The following is a 20,549-nucleotide window of genomic DNA, read 5'->3' on the forward strand; positions in this document are numbered from 1 at the left end:
TGACTATCATAACCTTATGACCCGAAGGCACAGGTGTCTATGTCAGCTCTCTTCCTGACTCCACAATGCTCAGACTTCCACATTTTCTGTTACTGAGTGAGGATCAAGAAAGAAGTGAGTATTTTAGGGACCTGATCTAGACTTCACAAACGACAAGCCTTTGGCAGCTGCTAAGGCTAAGGTATCCTCGGAGAAACAATCTTGTTGGGAAGTCACTCCTCCCTCTGCTCCCCCTACCCCCCCGCCCCCAGGCTGGAAGGGGTCATTCCTGGCAGCTGCTCCTAAAAGCGGAGCGAGGCCAGGCTGATGGCAGCTGTTACAAAGATACTGAACAGAGATTCCAGAAGGAAGGCTGGGTCCAAGAAAGAGTGCTTTTATGAAAATATGTGCTAAAGTCCCGGGGTCAGGGCCGCAGTGGGATGTACTTGAGAGCTGTAGCTGGGGTCATTTTACTTCTCCCTAGGTGGGTAATGCTGTAAGGCAGCTCTGTTCTCCTGACAGAAGAAGGAAAGACACACTTGTGGTGAAGACAAGGCTTTCCAAAGATGACACAGACATAACTGTTACTGGCACCGTCCAAGGTTGTCCCGCTTTCCTTTGATAAAACCTAAGACTGCACGCACATCTCGGTGATATCCTGGTTGGATGGCCCTGCCTTGCTGGGTGTGGAATTTGGATGTTCTCAGATAGCGTTAGCTTTCAGAGGGTGGAATTTGCCAGTCTTCCAGAGAGTTCCACATAACGGTTGAAGCTTGAAGTTGAGAGTCAGATAAACATGGTTGGACTCCTGGTTCTGCATCACACCAGCTGCAGGACCCAGGGCAAGTTATTTGAGTTTTTCATACTTTAGGGTCTTCGCACGTGAAATACAGATAAAAATGGAGGTTCCCTCACAGTGCTGTTGCGAGAATTAAACGAGACAATGCAGGCACAGGGCCTGGGCCAACATGATTGCAATAAATGCTCATTACTATGACTTTTACTAAAAATAGGCAGAGTTGTTAAATTTCTCCTCCATGAGAAAGGCTTTTTTTTTTTTTTTTTTTTTTAAGAGAGGGAAGGAAAGGGGGAGAGAGAGAGGTGGGAAAAGGGTCCGAGGGAGAGAGAGAGAATCTTAAGCAGACCCCCACGCCCAGCACAGAGCCTGACACAATGGTCAATGTCATGACCTTGAGATCATGACCTGAACCAAAGTCAAGAGTCAGACACTTAACTGACTGAGCCACCCAAGTGCCCTGAAAGGCTTTGAAAGAGAAGTAGGGTTTTGTTTTGTTTGAAGGATTGGTTCTTTCCAGGAATGAAGGTCTGATGACTTTTTAATCGTTGATCAAAGTTCTATGAACTCTAGTGCCACAAATTTCAGAGAATCTCTCCTTTTTCAGACCTTCCTCGATTTCTTTCATCAGCATTTAGTACTTTTCAGGAGATAAGTCCCATAATTCATTTTTTTGGCAGTTGTCAATGATACTACATCTTCATTATTTTTTTTAAGATTTCATTTATTTATTTGACAGAGAGAGATCACAAGTAGGCAGAGAGGCAGGCAGAGAGAGAGGAGGAAGCAGGCTCCCTGTGGGGCAGAGAGCCCGATGTGGGACTAGATCCCAGGACCTAAGATCATGACCTGAGCCGAAGGCAGAGGCTTTAACCCACTGAGCCACCCAGGCACCTCAATACTGTATCTTTAATTTGATGCCCACATGTTCATTCTGCATATATAACAATGCAACTGATTTTTGTTATATTTATTTTGTATCCTGTGACCTTGCTATATATACTATGAGTTCTAGGAGTTTTTTCTTGATTCCTTGGGATTTCCTATGTAGACAATCATGTTATCTGCAAATAGGAAGTTTTACTTTTCCCCTTCTGATCCTTATGCATTTTATTTCCTTTTCTTGCTTTCTGGCTCTAGCTAGAACTTTCTGTACAATGTTGAATGAGAGTGCTGAAAGCAGTCATCCAGGCCTTGTTTCCAGGCTTAGGAGAGAGCATTCAGTCTTTTACCATTAAGTACAATATTAGCTGGTTTTTTTTTTTAATGAATTTGCTAGATGCTTTTTATCAAACTAAGAAACCTCCCCGCTATTCCTGTTTCTTCTGTGAGTTTTTTAAAAAGTCTATTCAAGATGATGAATCTATTCAAGGTGTTGAATTGTCATAATTTTCCATGTCATTTGACATAATCATGTGATTTTTTCTTTTTTTTGCGATTTTTATTCTTTAATCCATTAATATGGTGAATTATGTTGACTTTCAATTATCGAAATAGGCTTTCCCTATAATGATCCCAATTGGTCATGATATACAATTCCTTGTATATGTTACTGAGTTCTATTCCTTAATATTTTAAGGATTTTTGCATCTATATCCCTGAGAGATACTGGCCTATATTTCCCAACCTTTGTTTGGTTTTGGTGGCAGGGTATTAGCTTCATAAATGAACTGGATGGTATTCTCTTCTCTTCCATTTTTCAAAAAACATCTTAAAGAATTGGTATTAATTCTACCTTAAATATTGGGTAGAATTCTCCAGTGAAATCATCTGGACCTGGATATTTCTTTTGGGAGAGTTTTAAAATCCAGTTTTCTTCCTTTAGTTCTTTTTAAAGATTTTTTATTTATTTGCCAGAGAGAGAGAGAGAGAGTACAAGCAGGGGGAACAGCAGATAGAAGAAGAAGCCAGCTCCCCACTGAGCAGACAGCCTGATGTGGGATTCAATCCCAGGACCCTGGGATCATGACCTGAGCCGAAGGCAGATGCTTAACCAACTGAGCCACCCTGACATCCCTAAAATCCAATTTTCTAAGTAGTTATAGGGCTATTATTCAAATGATTCACTTTATATTGGGTAAATTGTGGTAATTTGTGTTTTATGATTAACTGATCCACCTCACAACTTTGTCAAATTTATGTGCATAGAGCTATTCACAATATTTCTTTATTATCCTTCTGATGTCTGAAAGGTCTCTAGTAACACACCATTTCATTCCTGATACTGGGAATTTGTGTCTTCTCTCATGCATGTGGTCTCTCCCTTTCTCCCTCTCTCTCTTTGGGTCAGTCTCTCTAGAGGTTTGTTATTCATCTACAAAATAACCAGATTTTTAAGAATTGATTTTCTCCATTATTTTTCTGTTTTCAATTTTATTTCTTTTAGGTCCCATCTCTATTATTTCCTGTTTCTGCTTATTTGGGCTTTATTTTATTCTTCTTTTTCTAGATTGAGGTGGAAACTTAGATTGACTGGAGGCTTTTCCTCTTTCCTACTGTAAGCATTTAGAGCTATAATTTTTCATCTGTGCTAATTTAACTGTGTCTCCACATTTTGATTTGTTGCATTGTTCTTTTCATTCAATGCAATGTATTTTTTTGGAATTCCCTTGATATTATTTGCTTTGACCCGTGGATTATTTAGGAGTCTGTTATTTGATTACCAAGCATTGGACATTTTTCCTTGTATGTTTCTGTTACCAATTTCTAGTTTTATTCCATTGTGGCAAGAGAACATACTCTATATGATTTCAATTCTTTCACATTTATTGATGTTTGTCCAGTGGTTCAGGATATTTTGGTGAATGTCCCATGTGCACTTAAAAAATATTCATTGTTTTTGTTGGACAGAGTGTTGTATAACTGTCAATTAGATCCTCTTGTATTATTGAGCTTTTCTATATGCTTCATGATTTTCTGTCTAGTTGTTCTATCAATTACTAAGAGAGAAGTGCGAGTCTCTAACTATGATTGTGGATTTCTCTTTTCAGTTCATTTGGTTTTGGTTTCACATATCTTACAGTTGTGTTGTTTGGTGCATATACGTTTAGGACACTGTCCTTCAGTGGGTTCCAATCTTTACTAGGCTGCCTTCCCCACAACGTCTCCTTGGGCTCCAGGCAAATTAGACTACTTTTCTGCCCTATCCAGGCCTGCCCAATGGGTCTTTAACTGAATAGGAAGGAAGGAAATAAAGAAGGAAAGAAAAAAAGAGAGAGGGAAGAAAGGCCAGATTAAATTTTTTTAGGCTTTTAAGCTATATTCTCTTTAAGAAATCTTCCTTTCTCCTACATCACTGAGTCCTTTAGAAGCGCCTATACCAAGAGCAATAATTCCCCTTCCTTGAAGCCCTTAGTGCCTACTATCCACCTGGAAGAAATTATAGAAAATGTGTATGTGTGTGTGGGGGTCAGCGTATATAATTTTAGTTTGGTGGGTGTCTTTATATCAGTTTGATATATCAGTATAGGTTTTCAGGTCTTGAGGAAGAAAAAAATGGAGGGGATATTGCAATAAAACAAGTTGGTGCTGGGAAGCAATCAAATCTGAAGAAAAGGCCAAGCCACAGAAAAGTAAATTTTCATTTCTTCTCCCACCTGTGTCTCTTCTATTAAAAAAGCCTTCCTAATAGGACAGTCATCATAATAGTTATAAGTTTTAAGTTTGGGTAGAATTTAAGTTTTATCACTACGTTAGGCTTAATCACTCATAAGTGTATTTCATTTGTTCAACAGTTTTGGGTACCTGATAAGTGCCTGGCATTACTAGAACCTCTGTCTTATAAAGAGGTATTTAAATCCACATACATGGAAAGGATAATAGTTCATTCTTCCTTCAAGCTTGGCATTAATCTTCCCTAAAACGATGATGCTAAGTGTGTGACTTTGTACTGAATCAATGAGTCATGAAGTAAAATCACACACTAACTTTATTCTTCTTCTCCCAGTACTGTGTCTCATCTCCTTTAGGAGGCTACTTCTTTTCCTGTCACTTCTGATAAAATCTTCAGCTAATAATAAAAAGTCTTCTGGACACTTCAGCTACAAGTATAACTTTGTATCAGTAAACAGTGTGTCTCCTCCAGCGGAGTCATCACCAACTCTGAATGCTGTTTAATGTTGAAGCTTCTCTCTGCCTCTCACAAAGCCTGTAGTGGGCAAGGAAGGAGGCAAGGCTGACTACTCTGTCCCCAGCCTAGGGCTTCTCCTCCTCCTTTCTCCTCATTGTCTGTCTCTGCTTCTGCCTCTTCCAGGACTGGGAGAGACAGGGGAAAAGAGGACACAGATGGGGACATGGACAGTGGACAATAGACGGGTACCCTTCTGGCAGGGACATCCTCTATCCGGGATGCTAGGTAGGCTCTGAGCAACCCCACCGCACTGGGACCTTCACCTGCAGCTCCCGCTCCCTGTGTGACTGGACTTCTCCGCTAGCAGCTCACATTCCCTCCCTGACCTGCCGCCCCACCCCAAGCATCCTGGGTCTCCTCACTCTGGACTAGGACCCAGGAGAACTCCAGGCCAACTCTGGCCCTTGGCGCACATTTGGACATTGGGAAGTGTATACTTTTGACCCATCACTGGTGGGGATGGAGTATTTCTCAAATGCAGACCTCTTTTTATTTAATTTCTGGCAAGCAAGCTCTGGTCAGAGCTATACAGTCTTTAGATTGTTATGTCAGTTCACCTAGTCCCTAAATTGCACAGGACACATATCCGGTATCCAAAAAATCTCCTCAGAGCTTCTGTCCCTGGGCTTGGAGTCGGGAGAAATCATCCGTATAATCTGCTTTGGTGGGAAGGGAGCAGTAGTGGGATTTATAGCAGAGCGGTCCCCCTTACAATCTGCCCTCAGATCTAGTACTGGGATTTATAGCAGAGCGGTCTCCCTTACAATCCGCCCTCAGATCTCCAACTTCCTAAATGCGTAAGGGGGCCATGGGTTGAAAATGCTGGTGCTCCACTGTGAAACATGGAGGCAGTGGCCCCACCGTCCTGGGCCATCAACAAAAGTGAAAATGAAATTGTTTATTTTAATACACCCCGTGGAATGATTCCTTCATCCATTGCCAAATACGTTCACAGTAAAACAAAAATTTTTTTTTCCTGCTGTATTACAAAGAAATAAATGAAACACTTTGTCCTAAAATACTGTCTATTCCACTCTTCCGAACACAGATTCATGTCACATGCTGATTCCAATGTTGTGGCTTATATTTACATTTCTAGCCTAGCAGGCTGCCAGTGGCAGGAAGAGATCTGTGTCCCCCCCGCCCACCGCCCTTCCTTAATGAGAGTTCCCTGTAAGATTTTATGTTCTCTTCAACTAAATTAGAAAAAAAACAAGACCAGCACTGTTAAGGTTTCCTCTGCCCACTGGAAGTCTGCCTGCTGGGAGGTCATATACACCTCTAGGTCCATCTCTAAGAAGTACCTCTGGGGACAGAAAAAAAATCATCAGAGACTTGTTTGGGGCTAGAGTTCAAGTTTGCTGGCTTTTCATCTTCTCATATTCAGATAATGGCTTAGAAACCCTATTCTTTTTTTTTTTTTTTAAGATTTTATTTACTTATTTGACAGAGAGAGAGATCACAAGTAGGCAGAGAGTCAGGCGGGGGAGGGGGGAAGTAAGCCCCCCGCTGAGCAGAGAGCCCAATGTGGGGCTCGATCCCAGGACCCTGAGATCATGACCTGAGCCAAAGGCAGAGGCTCAACCCACTGAGACCCCCAGGAGCTCCAGAAACCCTATTCTTTTTAACTCTTCTCTTATACCCTGCTTTCTCAGTCTTGAGAAACTTAATTAGATTTTGCCAATGTAAGTACGTCTTCTACAGAGCCACGTGACAAAGGTCCCCTAAGGTCCTGTGATAAACACAAGAAACAGCTCAAAACATTGAGTAGTTTATCTGAAAGCGGCCTAATTTCAGTGTTTGGTTGCCCAGATAGAGTTATCTCCAGAGAATCCCAGAAACTCCTAGGGTAGACAAGCAGGGACATTTGTCAGCCCCATCGACTCTCACAGTTGAAGTCCAAGTTAGCTCATAACAGAGAAAGGAGGAGAAGGTCCCAGGGAAGCAGCCAAATCGCAAGTAATTTGGCATGGTGTAATCTCGGACTGAATTTAATCACAGGCCTGGAGTTTTCAAACAATCTTTCTAGATTTCTGCAGGCAATTTACGTAATCATATTGGTGCATACATTTTTCCATTTCAATAACAAAGCCACAAAGATCTTTATGTTCACAGACAAATCTCTAATATTGTAAAAGAAAAAGAGCACGCCAATATAAACTCGCAAATTCCAAATAGGGACATGATTCTGTAATTTTCCCCTGCAGAGCCAGTAAGAATGCATTCCAGATAGAGGAAAGGGGAGGCACAGGGCTCTCCTTTGCCAACTCCCTTCCCCCACTCAGACATAAGTTTTATTCAGACGGGAGATGCTTTATTGGTCAAGTCTCTTCCATTCTGCTTTGCTATTTTGAGCTCAACTGAATATGACTTATCACAGCTCTCAGCACACATTCGTGGGGAGAGTTTTGCTTGCACCCATAGTACATACGTTTTTGATCACAACGAGCTGAGAACGCTGGCCTAAGTAGGCAGACTTGGCAGAATCCTGGACCTTGGCTATTCTATCAAGGCTAAGGAGTTCATAGTACTTTCTGGAAGTTGTTTGCTCATGGAATGAATTCAATATAAATTTATATAAGGAAGTAGAGTGAAAACAACTAAAATGATTTCTGTTCCTTTTTTTTTTTTAAAGATTTTATTTATTTATTTGAGAGAGACAGTGAGAGAGAGCATGAGCGAAGAGAAGGTCAGAGAGCGAAGCAGACTCCCCATGGAGCTGGGAGCCTGATGTGGGACTCGATCCCGGGACTCCAGGATCACGCCCTGAGCCGAAGGCAGTCGTCCAACCAACTGCGCCACCCAGGCGTCCCAATTTCTGTTCCTTTTTGATGATAGCAGAATAGACTGAACACAAAGATGGTTTATAAATTCAAGCTTATGATCACAGCGAGGGGCCACAAACCATGAACGCCAAGGAAACCCATACTAAGTTAAATGTCAGAGTCAAAGAAGATCTGCATCAAAATTAATGATATGTATTTATGGATATGCATAATCACAGTAATTGCCCGACTAGATGAGGAAAGAGGCAAAAGACAAATTTTACCAATGTTCCAAATCACCTGGCTCTGAAGGTCACCCACTGTCTCCAGTGCCACACCATCTCCCAAAGGACCAACTCCCCAAGGGCCCTGGTGTCGCAGCAAAGGCTCAGGGGCTGCAAATACCCTCTTCCTTCCACAGGCCAGGGAATGTGACATCAAGAAATGACTTCCTGCATAATTCCTGCTTGGAGGCTTCGGGAAGCCACTCAGAGTGACTGGAAACTTGTCTTTCACTGGTACAATTCCAGCAGAGTCAGGACGGGTCTGTTAAGAGGATGATGTCCCAGGAAGGCAGGGGTGTTTGTGGTAAGATGAGGGAGCGCACTGGCAGAGCAGTGGGGAGTCTGGGAAATGCACCTCCAAGTGCGTACCGGCTAATTAATTTGCTTCCCTAAAGCCTAGCACCCAAAGAACGGGAGTTTTAAGGATTATGAGGGTATTGTGGGACGAGAAAGAAAGAAAGGGAGTATAAATCAGAAAAGGTGTCCCTCAAAAACCCAACTTACTGTATCAAGAACAAGCCCTATTCTCATCACAAGGAAAAAAAAACCTTTCTTTTCTTTTTTTTTCCTTATGATTTTATTTATTTGAGAGACAAGGGGGGAGGGGTAGAAGGGGGGAGAGAGAGAGAGAGAGAGAGAGAGAATCCCAAGCAGATTCTGTCCTGAGTGTGGAGCCTGACGCAGGGCTCAATCTCAAGACCCTGAGATCGCAGCTTGAGCCAAAATAAAGAGTTGAATGCTTACCTGACGAGCCCCCCAGGCGCCCCTTCTTTTTCTTTTTTTTCTTTTGTGTGTGTGTGTCCACATGAGATCGTGCATGATCACCAGTCTTATTGTGGAAATCATTTAACAATATATGGATGTCAAGTCTTTATGCTGTACACCTTTTTTTCAGTTTTTTTTTTTTAAGATTTCTTTATTTTAGAGAGAGAGAGAGTGTGAGTAGGGGGATGGCAGGGGGAGAGGGAGAGAGACTCTCTAGCAGACAACCCACCGAGAGCGGAGTCTGATGCTCCATCTTAGGACCCGAGGTCAGGACCCGAGTGCAAACCCGGAGTTGGATGCTCAGCCGACACCCGGGTGCCCTGTCACGCTGCACAGCTTAACGTTACATGTGCGACGTCGAGTATATCTCAGTATAACTTGAAGAAAAAAATAATTAAATGGCATTTCTGGCATGTGAGAAACAGGCAGTAAATGCCACGAGGGGTGGCCCCAGCCACTCCCAAAGCCATTCGCAGCTCTTGAGCCTGCAGTAAGACAGAGGCTGCCGCGGTCCGGCTCTGCGATGGGAAAGCCCAGCATTGTGTTTTGTTTTGAGTGGGAGGGGGCAGGTCCAAGAATGTCGGTACCTTGTTTAGGATCTCTGCTTGGCTGAACCACACCCAAGAAGAATTTTAGGATGCATTCCAAAATGGAAATATACCGAACTTTCCATCCTACCACAATCATTTGGGGTAATGGGGGGTATTTTCATCCCATCTGTGTTGTAAACCCACTCTGGTCCTTTCTTGAAAGTAAATGATGACATTTCTACCAATGTATATCGATAATCTGACTTTTTTTAGCTGATACTACAAATGAAGATAAATGGATACCTCCCCTACCTAATTTCAAATGTCTTAAAATTGCCAAGAATAATAATTTCTTTGTAAATTACACAGGGCAAGTTTTTATATAATCAAAGAAGTAATTTCATTATGACAGAACTTCAAAAAACCTTCTTGTGGACAGAAAACCTTTTCATTGGAGAACAGAAACAATGGCCCTGAAATGGCTTTCGAGGAAACAAATGAAAATAATAGGCAATATATTATTTACAGAGAAAGAAAATGTTACAGGATAATCATTTTCAGAGTTACTTGTGCTATGGGATTAAAGATAACTCCTCAAAGTACTTTAAAACAGCAAAGTTATTAAGACTATAATAACTTTGTAATAAAATTTCACATGTCCAATTATGACATGTGTTTTTCATAGAGAAAACCAATTAAAGACAGCTGTGTCTTAAGTACATTTTGGACCACAGGCGCACAATGGGTCTTAACAACAGTCAGCCTTCATGCTGCCACTGATTACGAAACACACACTTTGTGAGGAGCCTTTCTTACGTGGGACCTAGCTAGACACGGAGTCCTGTCCGGTGATAGGTCTAGATCCACTCCCACAGCAATGCTGGCTTTAGAAGGCAGAAGGGATGTTGTCTTCAACCAGTTCCTACCAAGCTTTTGCTCTGTGCTGAATAGCCTTGGGGGGGGTGGGGGAGCTTTGCCCTGCACTGGGAGGCAGCGTGGTGTGGTAAACATTTCTTGTTTTTTAAATCACGAATCCCAGTTCAGAAGCCTGCCTCTTCCACTGGCCAGAGCTATGTCTTTGGTACAAACCACTTACTGTCCTGTGGTTTGGTTTGCTCTACAAGGTAAGGGACTGCCCCTTGGCTCCTTGTGGTTCTCCATGAAGGTCCATCTTATAGAAGGCTATGGAATCACTAGCTTTCTATGTCTTCCTGTGGAACTGGGTGGTTTTAAAATAGGTCTTCAAGTTCTTTGACACCCTTCCCTTTGAAAAGTGGAGTCTAATTTTCCTCCCCGGAGTGACCCTGTGGGACCTTCCAGGCTAGATTATTAAGAGCGACACTGTCTTTCTCTCACTCATTCTCGCTCTGGCTCCCCCCACTCTGTCCCGGGCGGAACGCTTTTGGATCCCTGAGCCACCATGTGAGATATCAACTACTCTGAAACCACCAGGCTGGAGAAAACCACATAAAGCAGCCCCATAAAAGCTATTTAAATCTTACAACCCAGGTGACTGACATATGAGTAAAGATGCCGGCCCCAGACACTGTCTATAACCTCAAAGGATACGTTTAACTGGAACGATGAAGCTCAGCCCTTCCTGAATTCCTGATCCACAGAAACGGTAAGAGCTATGAAATAATGACTTGTTTTAAGCTACTAATTGTTGGGGGTGGTTTGTTACGCAGCTGCAGTAACTGGAAGAGAAACTCTGACGGAATCAAAACAAGAGGGAAAACAATGCCACCCCAAGGTCAAACAAGGAAACCTTCAGCATCCACAAGAAGCTCAGGAAAAAAGACTTAGAAGTCTTCAAGAATGATGAGGGCAGTATAATTCACCAATAAATGCCACACAAAGCAGCACTGGAATAATCAGCTCTTTTTTTCCAATCACACCTTCATTTTCAAATGTCTATGAACATTTTTCCACATCCATGGCTAAGAGAAAAATAGTAAGAACGACCCTAAGTGGGGGCAGCTGCGTGGCCCAGTTGGTTGGGTGTCCAACTCTTGGTTTCATCTCAGGTCATGGTCTTGGGGTTGTGGAACTGAGCCCCGTGCTGGGCTCTGTGCCCAGCAGGGGGTCAGCTGGAAGATTCTCTCCCTCTGCGCCCCCCACCCCCGATTGCATGCAGGCTCACTCTTTCTCTCTTAATAATAAATCTTAAAAAAAAAAAAAAAAAAGGAAAAGGAAATGACCCTAAGTGGAACCACTTAAACCTACCAGCAAGGCCAAAGGTAAAGGAAAGTGGTGGGACATCATTCTGTCATTTCCATGCAGGCACTGATAGAACTGCCTGCTGGGCTGCCACCGCATGCCTTCCGTCACAGACTGGGGAGCTGATAAAATGCAAGTGTTTTCCAAAGTACACTTCCCAGCAACTCGGAAAAGTAGGACTACTCCTTTGAAAAGGACAAGGAAAGAGCTGGAGTCCAGTTAGAAATGTGGCTCCTACCACTGGCCCAAAGTTAGAGAGTTGTGATAGCCTGTGTATCCTGGTGAAACGGACCCAACGGTGAGGCTGAGGAGATATCAACAGCGGCCTGTGGGCAGGATTTAACCACAAACCCACTCTTTCTTCCTGGCCCACTCAGTGTTTCCAAAACTGGAAATTTCATATAAAAAGTCTAGATTTCTAGTTTCTCTTGAAGCACCGGACTTCGGTCCTGAGTGTGACTTACCACCTGACCTCCATCCCTGGAGGACAAGCTGTTTCTCCCTTTAGAAAGAGCATGTCCTATTTGTCGCAATTCCCCCACTAGTGCTCTAGACTTGGGCTCACTTCACTTGTTCACTTTACATTTCTGTCCCTATGGTCACCAAAGTTTTTGTCTGGTGACCTATACCAAGAGAAGGGCTTCCGACTTAAAACCTCCAGATGATTTTTCATAACTATAGGTTTGAAATCTTTGGTGCTTTAGAAATTCCAATAAATTCTGCTGCTGTGCCTTTGTCAATTTCTTTCCCTAAACTACATATGTGGGACCATGACAAGCATATCCCTAATGGTTATGCAAGTCCTCCTACAACCCTATTGAACATTAGGGTGATCAGCGTGACTTCGGAAAAATATACCAAGTGTTTCTGATACATCCAAATTATCTTTAAAATGCAAACTGTCCATACAGTAGTCAAGCATTCCGAGTCCAGATTAATACATAAAAGAAATAATTGCCAGTCCGCTGTGGGATGAGCATGGACAGAAAAAGAGCAAGGTCAACAACATATTGTAAAGTAAGACAATGGAATTACTTACCACAGACTATCTTCAAGGCAATTTCTAATGAGAACTTAATTGGGTAATGAGGGCATTTCTGAGAGATAGAGACCAGCATTTGCAGGGTGTGTTAGAGAAAACAAAACAAGACAGAACAACTCACCAATTCCAGACATTGTCTGTGGCCATAGGCAGCAGCGTAATGTACGCTATTGTAACCTTCCTTGTCCCGGATCGATGGATTTGCATCATTTTGAAGCAGAAACTCTAGACATCTGTCAGTATAAAAATGAGGTGTTATTTCAGAAAACATCTCTAGACCAGAAGCAATACTTTATGTAGATATCTTCCTATTATGAATGTTCCACAAAGCACTTTGTGAATTTAAGTGTTTCTTTAAAAATCCTCCGGCAGTGAGGGTTTATGTACTGGAAGTTTTATATGTGTGTGTGTGTGTGTTTCTGTCTTAGCTTCAGCTTAAATTAGTCATTCTAGAATTCAGGAAAGGCTTTAGGAAGAAGAGGGTGGTTAAGTTTATTGGGAGGGAGAAAGAAATTATCCATGACTATCTCCTCCCCACTGAGTTGTTTTAAGGTCATCATCAGTATTGCATATCTATCCAACACAAGGCTCATATCTGGACTCTGTTCTATTAAAACGATCCAATTGTCTCCTCCTGCGTTGATAACACAATGTTTGGGGATTTTCTACAGTTGACGTACAATGTTATATTAGTTTCAGGTCTACAACACGGTGATTTCAGAATTCTCTACATTACGCAATGCTCACCACTCTGGGTACGGTCACCTTCTGTGACCACACACCGTCATTACAATATTATGGACAGAACTCCCTATGCTGTACCTGTCATCCCCATGATTTATGTATCTTACAACTGGAAATGGGACCATGTAAAGCCCTTCACTTTTCCGCCCAACCCTCCACCACTTCCCTTCCAGAAACCACCAGTTTGTTCCCTGTACTTAGGAGTCTGTGTCTGGTTTTGTTTGCGCATTTCTTTTCTTTTTTAGATTCCACACATAAGTGAAATCTTAGGATATTTGTCTTTCTCTGTCTGACCTGTTTCACCTAGCATAATAAAGAATAATTAGGTCTTTTTTCCCTTTTTACCTTTTTTTAAAAATTATGTTAGTCACCATACAGTACTTCATTATTTTCTGATGTAGTGTTCCATGATTCATCATTTGTGCATGACACCCAGTGCACAGAACCTGCCGGCCATCAAGATTAGAAGAGAGGCACCTGGTGGCTCAGCAGGTGAAGCAAAGTTAAGCCTCAGCCTTCGGCTCAGGTCATGAATCCCAGGGTCCTGGGATGGAGCCTCACATCGGGCTCCCCGCTTGGCGGGGTGCCTGCTTCTCCCTCTCCTCCCCACTTGTGCTCTGTCACTATCTCTGTCTCTGTCTCTGTCCCTCAAATAAATAAAATCTTAGAAAAAAAATTACTGAAAATGAGTTCTAGAGCTCCACATTCAAAAGATGAAGTCTCAAATTTAACAAAGATGTGCTCAGCCCATTGTAAGAAGAGAGAGGGGTGTACTTTTAACCTTGCAATTGAAGACTCCGCGGTCAATCAAAAGGTTGGAAAATGAAAGCTAGAAAGAATAAGAAAATAACAACAAGGAAAGAACTTAAGAATAGCCCAAACAATAAAGAGATTAAAGGAATGGGTGAACATTTAAATAATACAAAGGATTAATTCTGTAACCACATTTGAAGAGAGAGGCTTAAATTGCATCATTATGTATAGACTAGAATAAAATAATAAATAATAAGCTTAAAAAGCCTTTTCTGACAAAGTTGTAATTTTTCCAAAAAAGCTACAATCTTTACAGTAGGTTGGAGGAAGGAGCTCCACCTTCGCTGAAATGCCTCCAACTCCAGGACACGCGTGTGTCCTGCATGTACGGAGCTCTGTTCCAGGCCTGTTACAAAGCGTACAATCCTGCTGCTTAAAAAGGGAATAAGTAGTCAGGAGCCGCACTCCGTAATTTCAGTTTTCTATCTGCGGCATTGGGACAAACATGTCCTTCACAAAGTCAAATTTCTGCAGTTTACTCAAACACTTTATTTTTGGTTTTGTTTTTATTTCTTTTTTTTAAAGTTTTTATTTTAATTCTAATTAGTTAACATACAGTGTAATATTAGTTTCAGGTATAAAATAAAGTGATTCCACACTTGATCTTAGCCAAACGCCTGGGTGGCGCAGTTGGTTGGACGACTGCCTTCGGCTCAGGGCGTGATCCTGGAGTCCCGGGATCGAGTCCCGCATCAGGCTCCCAGCTCCATGGGGAGTCTGCTTCGCTCTCTGACCTTCTCCTCGCTCATGCTCTTTCTCACTGTCTCTCTCTCAAATAAATAAATAAAATCTTAAAATAAAGTGATTCCACACTGCCATACACCATCCTGTGACTCAAACACTTTAAAATGACACTCACCTACTTTTTGGCATAAGGCAAAAGGAGTAAATAAATCACACACAAACACAATTAAAACACATTTCAATTTCTAAAAAACTGATGAAAGACATACATTTTTTTAAACCAAAAATCTACATGTCGTGTGATTTATCCATAAAATGCTCCATATTAAATCAAACTAATACTGGAGTCCTAATATCATGCAGTCTTTGGTGATTTGCACCTTAAAAGGAAGTCTTTTTTTTTTTTTTGTAATTAAATGCCCATGGACAGGCTCCCAGGTCTGACTCATTTTAAGCAGCATTGGGCTCCTGAAATAAAATCCTTCAACAGGAATAACATTGTAGCGGACACAAAATCCCCAGCTTCTGAAAGAGCTACATTCTAAAAATCAGTTGGCGAATTTAACATGTAATTTGAAAAACACCTGGACTTGCTCCCAAAGAGTTATTTACGCCAGGACAGAGCCGTGCGATGCTACCGACAGCAGTCTTGGGAAAAACAACAGTACTACAGAGCCGGAACATTCTCTATATTGTTTGTGAGGGGACATAAATTCCAGTTTTAACTGGGGATGCTTGTCTTTTCTCCTCCCAGGCCATGGCCAGCAATTTGGGGACCAAAGCTGCAAAATCAAGACATGCCCTTTAAATCAGGACTGCATTCGGGTGAGAGGTGGGGCCCTGCACGTAGGCGCCCTCAAGCCAGCAGATTCCCTGCCTTCCCCTGCTTGTCCTTTTTCCCTCTCCACAGCTGATTTTTTTTTTTTTTTAGATTTTATTTATTTGAGAGAGAGAGAGAGAGAGAGGGAGAGAGCACAAGCACTCAATGACTGAGTTGAGTGTGTTTTAACTTTAACTTTTATTTTTTTAAAGATTTTATTTATTTGATAGACAGAGATCACAAGCAGGCAGAGAGGCAGGCGGGGGGGCGGGGGGAGCAGGCTCCCTGCTGAGCAGAGAGACCGATGCGGGGCTCGATCTCAGGACCCTGGGATCATGACCTGAGCTGAAGGCAGAGGCTTGACAACTGGGCCACCCAGGCTCCCTCCCCGTCAGATGTCAAGAGGGCTGCTCTGCACTGGGCAAGCTGCCATTTCGCTGGAGGAGAGGCATTTGCTGAGGTGGCTTAAGATTCTACAGCCTTTGAATACCATTAAGTTTGGAACTTCAGGGCCAAACCTCGGTCATTGTTTTACTATGTGTCCTTTCCCCACCCCAGGGACAGCCTGTATCAGGGCCACACTGTCTAACTCTCCGCTCCACCATGGTCTGGACATAGGAAGAGAGCCCAGTGGACAGCGGGAAGATCCCAGAGGGGACACAAGCCTTCGGGTGACAGAGAAATTGGCTCCTCCGACAGCTGGAGAGGAGAATAAACGCGTTAGGAACCGTGCGTGCCGACTCTTAGAGCACCCCCTCCCCAGGCCCCACAGAGCGGGACACGGAGTGTGGACGGTGCTCATTCATTTGCTCATTTTTTAACAAACAGTTCCCGAACCGCCCTGACACACTGGGCACTGCTCTAGGCGGAGCACGACCTTCGCACGGTGCCTTGTCACACAGGAGGGACTCTCGGAGGACGAAGCATTAGTGCTTCTTATGCATCAGCACCCCTGGGTGACGGCAGCGACTCCCAGCTCTTGTCACAACCCAGGCTGAGTCTCTACCAGAAGCCAGAGAGGGGCAGGTGGGCTGCGGTGGGGCAGGGGGTGTTTGTGAGCTGCGCTGTGTGTGCGCTGGGGGGGCGCCGGGCACAAGCAGTGTAGTTCACATGGAATCTCAGAACATTTCTTTCTAGAACCTGCCAGATAGTCACCCCAGGTCATTAAAGGAGAGCCTAAGGCCCCGGGGCGGGGGGGGGGGGGCTTAACATGTGTCCTGACGCATAGGATACGTGGCAGAGTCAAACACCGTATTTCAGACTCGGAGAAACCGCGGACCCGTCCCGGAGAGGAGTCTCAGTCAGGCTCCAACTTTAGGAAGAGTTTCTTGTGTGAAAACAGCATGACCGAAGGATATATGAAAAGAATCATTTCTTCTTCACTAAAGGCAAGCCCGTATCACTTCCTCAAGATCCCAGATAAAGCCCCCAAACAAAAGACTGGCCGCCGCGGCAACCAGAAAAGCAGACGCGCATCAGGGACCCCATCCTGCGCTCTAAGCCGAGCAGAAACTTACAGCGCAGCCTCCTTTTCCTTCCGCTCTCGGGCTCTCTCAAGTTCTTCTGAGTTTTCATGGGCGTTTCCTAACAGAGTCTTACTTCTCAGCATTAGGGAAAGAAAAAAAAATTACAATTATTTGCTTTCATGGCACGGTCGCTCGCAACTTTGATCCAACCTAGATCTCAACGACTCTTCCCGCAACCCAAAAGAAATGAGCATCACCGGTCTTTTCAGAGAGGACACACGTGGTTCCCTTAAAGGCCATTCCTATCCTCTTCCACGGAACCCAAGTGAGAAGGTGGCTTTCCTCAAACTCCCACTCAGGAAAGGGCGAGTAAGACATCAAGTCGTCCACCCTTCCACGAGTGTCCTAAGCTCCCCGCGTAAACAGGAGGTTTACACTTCCCTGACTCCTTCCACGTGCCTCGCTGCCTCCTTGGCAGCTCAGCACCACGTTTACCGAGGAATGGGGTTCCAGTCACCCCTCAATGGCCAGAGCAAGCTTTCGTCACCAGGGATTCCTTTTTATAGCTCTTGACACATGACAGGTCCTCGTTCCCCCAGTTTATTCTAAGAGAACAGCACAGAGCCTGCTACGGAGTAGGTTCTCAATAAATGTTTGCTGAATTAATAACCGGCCTGGCTATCAGAGCCCGAGGGCAGCTCTGTCAGACTTGCCAGCAGTGTATCAATGTGAGGGGGATTTGAAAACTGATTTCCAAACTGGAAATACAGGTCATAATCCATCACGGAATCGTGAAATCAATTTCGTGGGTCGCAATATTTTGTTGCTTTTTTTTTCTTAACAAAATAAAAGAGAAGATATCAGAATGCATCACACACAGTCAAGGTAAATATGGTCTTGTGAAATTTTGGCAGCCTTTTTACATTTATATTTAAAACATACCTATTTAAGTATGGATGCTGGGTCATGATGTAAAATGTATTTCTTACTGTGGGTCACTGTAAAATATCTGAAAGCCACAGCTGTACACGAAAAGAACTTTGCACTGACCCAGAATCAATTCCATAGCATAGCGCAGCACGTAAGTCAATAATTCTCCAAACGGGGACACTAAAAAGCATTCTGGTCCTCGAGTCTTTGAGAGCAATCTCAGAGGCTGTAGGCTGGCACCGAGGCCTCCCCCCTTTCCCACTTGAACTGGCTTTCTGTTCCTAGGCACCTAGAATCCAAACATGCGCAGGGCACCAACTTCCTCTCCTCCAGCTCCTGAAAGAGCATCCGTGCCCAGTTTGGAACAGTGCCAATTTTGCACACTGACGCTGCATTTCAAGGCTTATGGGATTGTATATACACGAATACTTCCACCATGTGATGAATCTATTAGCAAATATTAAGTGTGAGGGCAAATGAAGCATTTAAATGGTGATGAAAACTGTAGCATATGACAAAATAAATTATGACTGATTATGAATGAACTGAAAACCTGGACTTGACAGCCCCACTTGGCATTCAACCCAAAGACCAGAGAAGAGAAACCATGGGGCAGTGACACGTGATAAACATAAAGTGAGCAGAATGGGAAAAGCAGGGTTAGGGATGAGGCAATTCTAATTCCTCTGGGTCTGAATGAGAGACATTCTTCATTCACAGTTTCCAGGAGGCAGCATGAAGAGAACTCAGCAAACCCTCCCCCTCTCCAGTCAGACCCCCAAAGGAAATTTGAGCAAGGCCGTTTTTACTTTCTATCCATGTCTGATGCAGCAGCATAGTGCAAAGCTGTCCGTCCCCAGTCATCTGTTTCATTAACGTTGGCCCCTGTGGTCACTAATGTCTCAATACAGTGGAAATGACAATTTGCAGCTGCATAGTGCAAAGGTGTCCTGAAAAACAGACAGCAATTTGTTACTTCATTCATCTGATAAACAGACCCTCCCCCAATCAGCAGGAGCACTGACAGCAGTATTCCCAGGAGTGGGGAAAGCTCTTCAGCTCTCAGAGTGTAGAGGCCAAGGGACATGCCTTCCTTTGACTTTCTAAGTTGGAGATGAGGCCACAAAGACAGGGCCTCAGACAAGGACACCTACCCGGGGATCTCGTCTTTCTTTCCACTCCCAGGGCCTGTCCTGGTGCAGGTCTACGCTAGTGCTCTTTTGGACTAATGCAATACCATCCCTATTGGCCTCCTTAGCTCTAATCAAACTTCCATCCAATTTCTAGTTGGTATGAGTGAAGAACGAGATTTTCTAAGTTCTGCCACCCACACACAACATCCTGATCTAAAACCGTCAGTCCTCTCTGGTGAGCAAAGCCTTGATTCCTTAGTCTAAAATCAAAGACCTTTCCAAGCTGGGCTCAAATTACTTTCCTAAACTTTCTCTCTGCCCCCCTACATGAACCTATCACTGCATCCAAGTGGGTCACTTGAAGTTTGTCTAATCATGTCCACATCTCCCCTACCTTTCCCCATGTTGTTTTTTTCTTCCCTGGCATGTCCTCTCCTGAATGTCCTCTCCTCTTCCACCCACCAAAACCTCAAAGCTTCTTAAGTTCCAGAAGTTCTCCTTCCCTTTTGTCTGAGATCATGCAGCTCCTGTCTGGTGTCTCCTGAGGTCTCATCTCACACTGCCTTAACTTTAGCTCTCGGTATTGTCTCATCTTCTCCATTGAACTATAAGACCCTTGGGGGTAGGGATATAGATTAAAGGGAAGAACAATGTCCAAGGACTCAAAAGCCCTGTGTTGTAGTCCAGACAGATCTATAAAGGGCAACAAACCACATCCCTCTCTGGGCCTGGGCTTCCTCGTCTTCCTTCAATAATGACCCGTGAGCAGCTGCCCCCAACATTTAGTTTAGGTCAAAAACTCCTGATATTTTACACATACATGGAAATTTACTACAGGTATAACTCATTTAGTTTCTCCGAGCTCAATTTCTTCATCTATTGAAAAGGGTAAGAAGCACCCGCATTTATCTCACAGAGTTGTTATGGAAAACCAAGTGGGTAACAGGAAAATACAAGCACCTTGCCAAGAGTAAGGGACTGCAGAAACATGAATTCGCTAGCCAATAGTTAGGGAATAATGAGCAAATGAAATGCTAGAAATAAAATAACTTTATCTCAAGAACTATTTATTAATTTTCAAACACCACTCTTTCATATCTTACAGTCAATGTATGGGCACTTTTTCTTGTTGAGTTTCTCCTTGCTCATCCAAAAACAGGAAAATTGTAAGCACTTTACATAGTGGACTGTTTGTGTTTTCATTAATAGATGCAAAACTATTGGGCACCAACCATGTGGCAGAGCCCATAGGTAAAGAGAAAAGGAGACCCAGTCCTGGTGCTCAGGAGCCCCACGGTCAGGGGAAGGGAGAGACAGGAGAGCCAGGGTCCACTAGAACAGTGTGATGTGTGTTCCCGTTGTGGAGTAGGGAGGTCCCAGGGGAGCAGAGAGGAGGAGCAGTCCCGCCAGCAGGGGCAGGAGGTGTTACCTGACAGAAATCTGGAAGGG

The 20,549-nt window shown here is 43.6% G+C and overlaps 1 protein-coding gene across 5 annotated transcripts in view; it reads right to left on the bottom strand.

Annotated features, from left to right (window-relative positions):
* The window catches only part of ANKRD44 (ankyrin repeat domain 44), a 321,175-nt gene that overhangs the window by 83,758 nt on the left and 216,868 nt on the right, over positions 1-20,549 (bottom strand). For 3 of the 5 annotated variants that reach the window (XM_044241216.1, XM_044241213.1, XM_044241215.1), the window contains exons 14-16: positions 18,777-18,917; positions 17,089-17,172; positions 12,632-12,743 (exon numbers count right to left, since the gene is read on the bottom strand). In XM_044241216.1, the coding sequence (XP_044097151.1) occupies positions 12,632-12,743; positions 17,089-17,172; positions 18,777-18,917 (337 nt within the window). The remainder of the gene's footprint in view (positions 1-12,631; positions 12,744-17,088; positions 17,173-18,776; positions 18,918-20,549) is intronic. The other 2 variants (XM_044241217.1, XM_044241214.1) reach the window with 1 other exon arrangement.

The sequence above is a fragment of the Neovison vison genome, chromosome 3 (genome assembly GCF_020171115.1).
Source record: "Neovison vison isolate M4711 chromosome 3, ASM_NN_V1, whole genome shotgun sequence".
Taxonomy (NCBI): Eukaryota; Metazoa; Chordata; class Mammalia; order Carnivora; family Mustelidae; genus Neogale; species Neogale vison.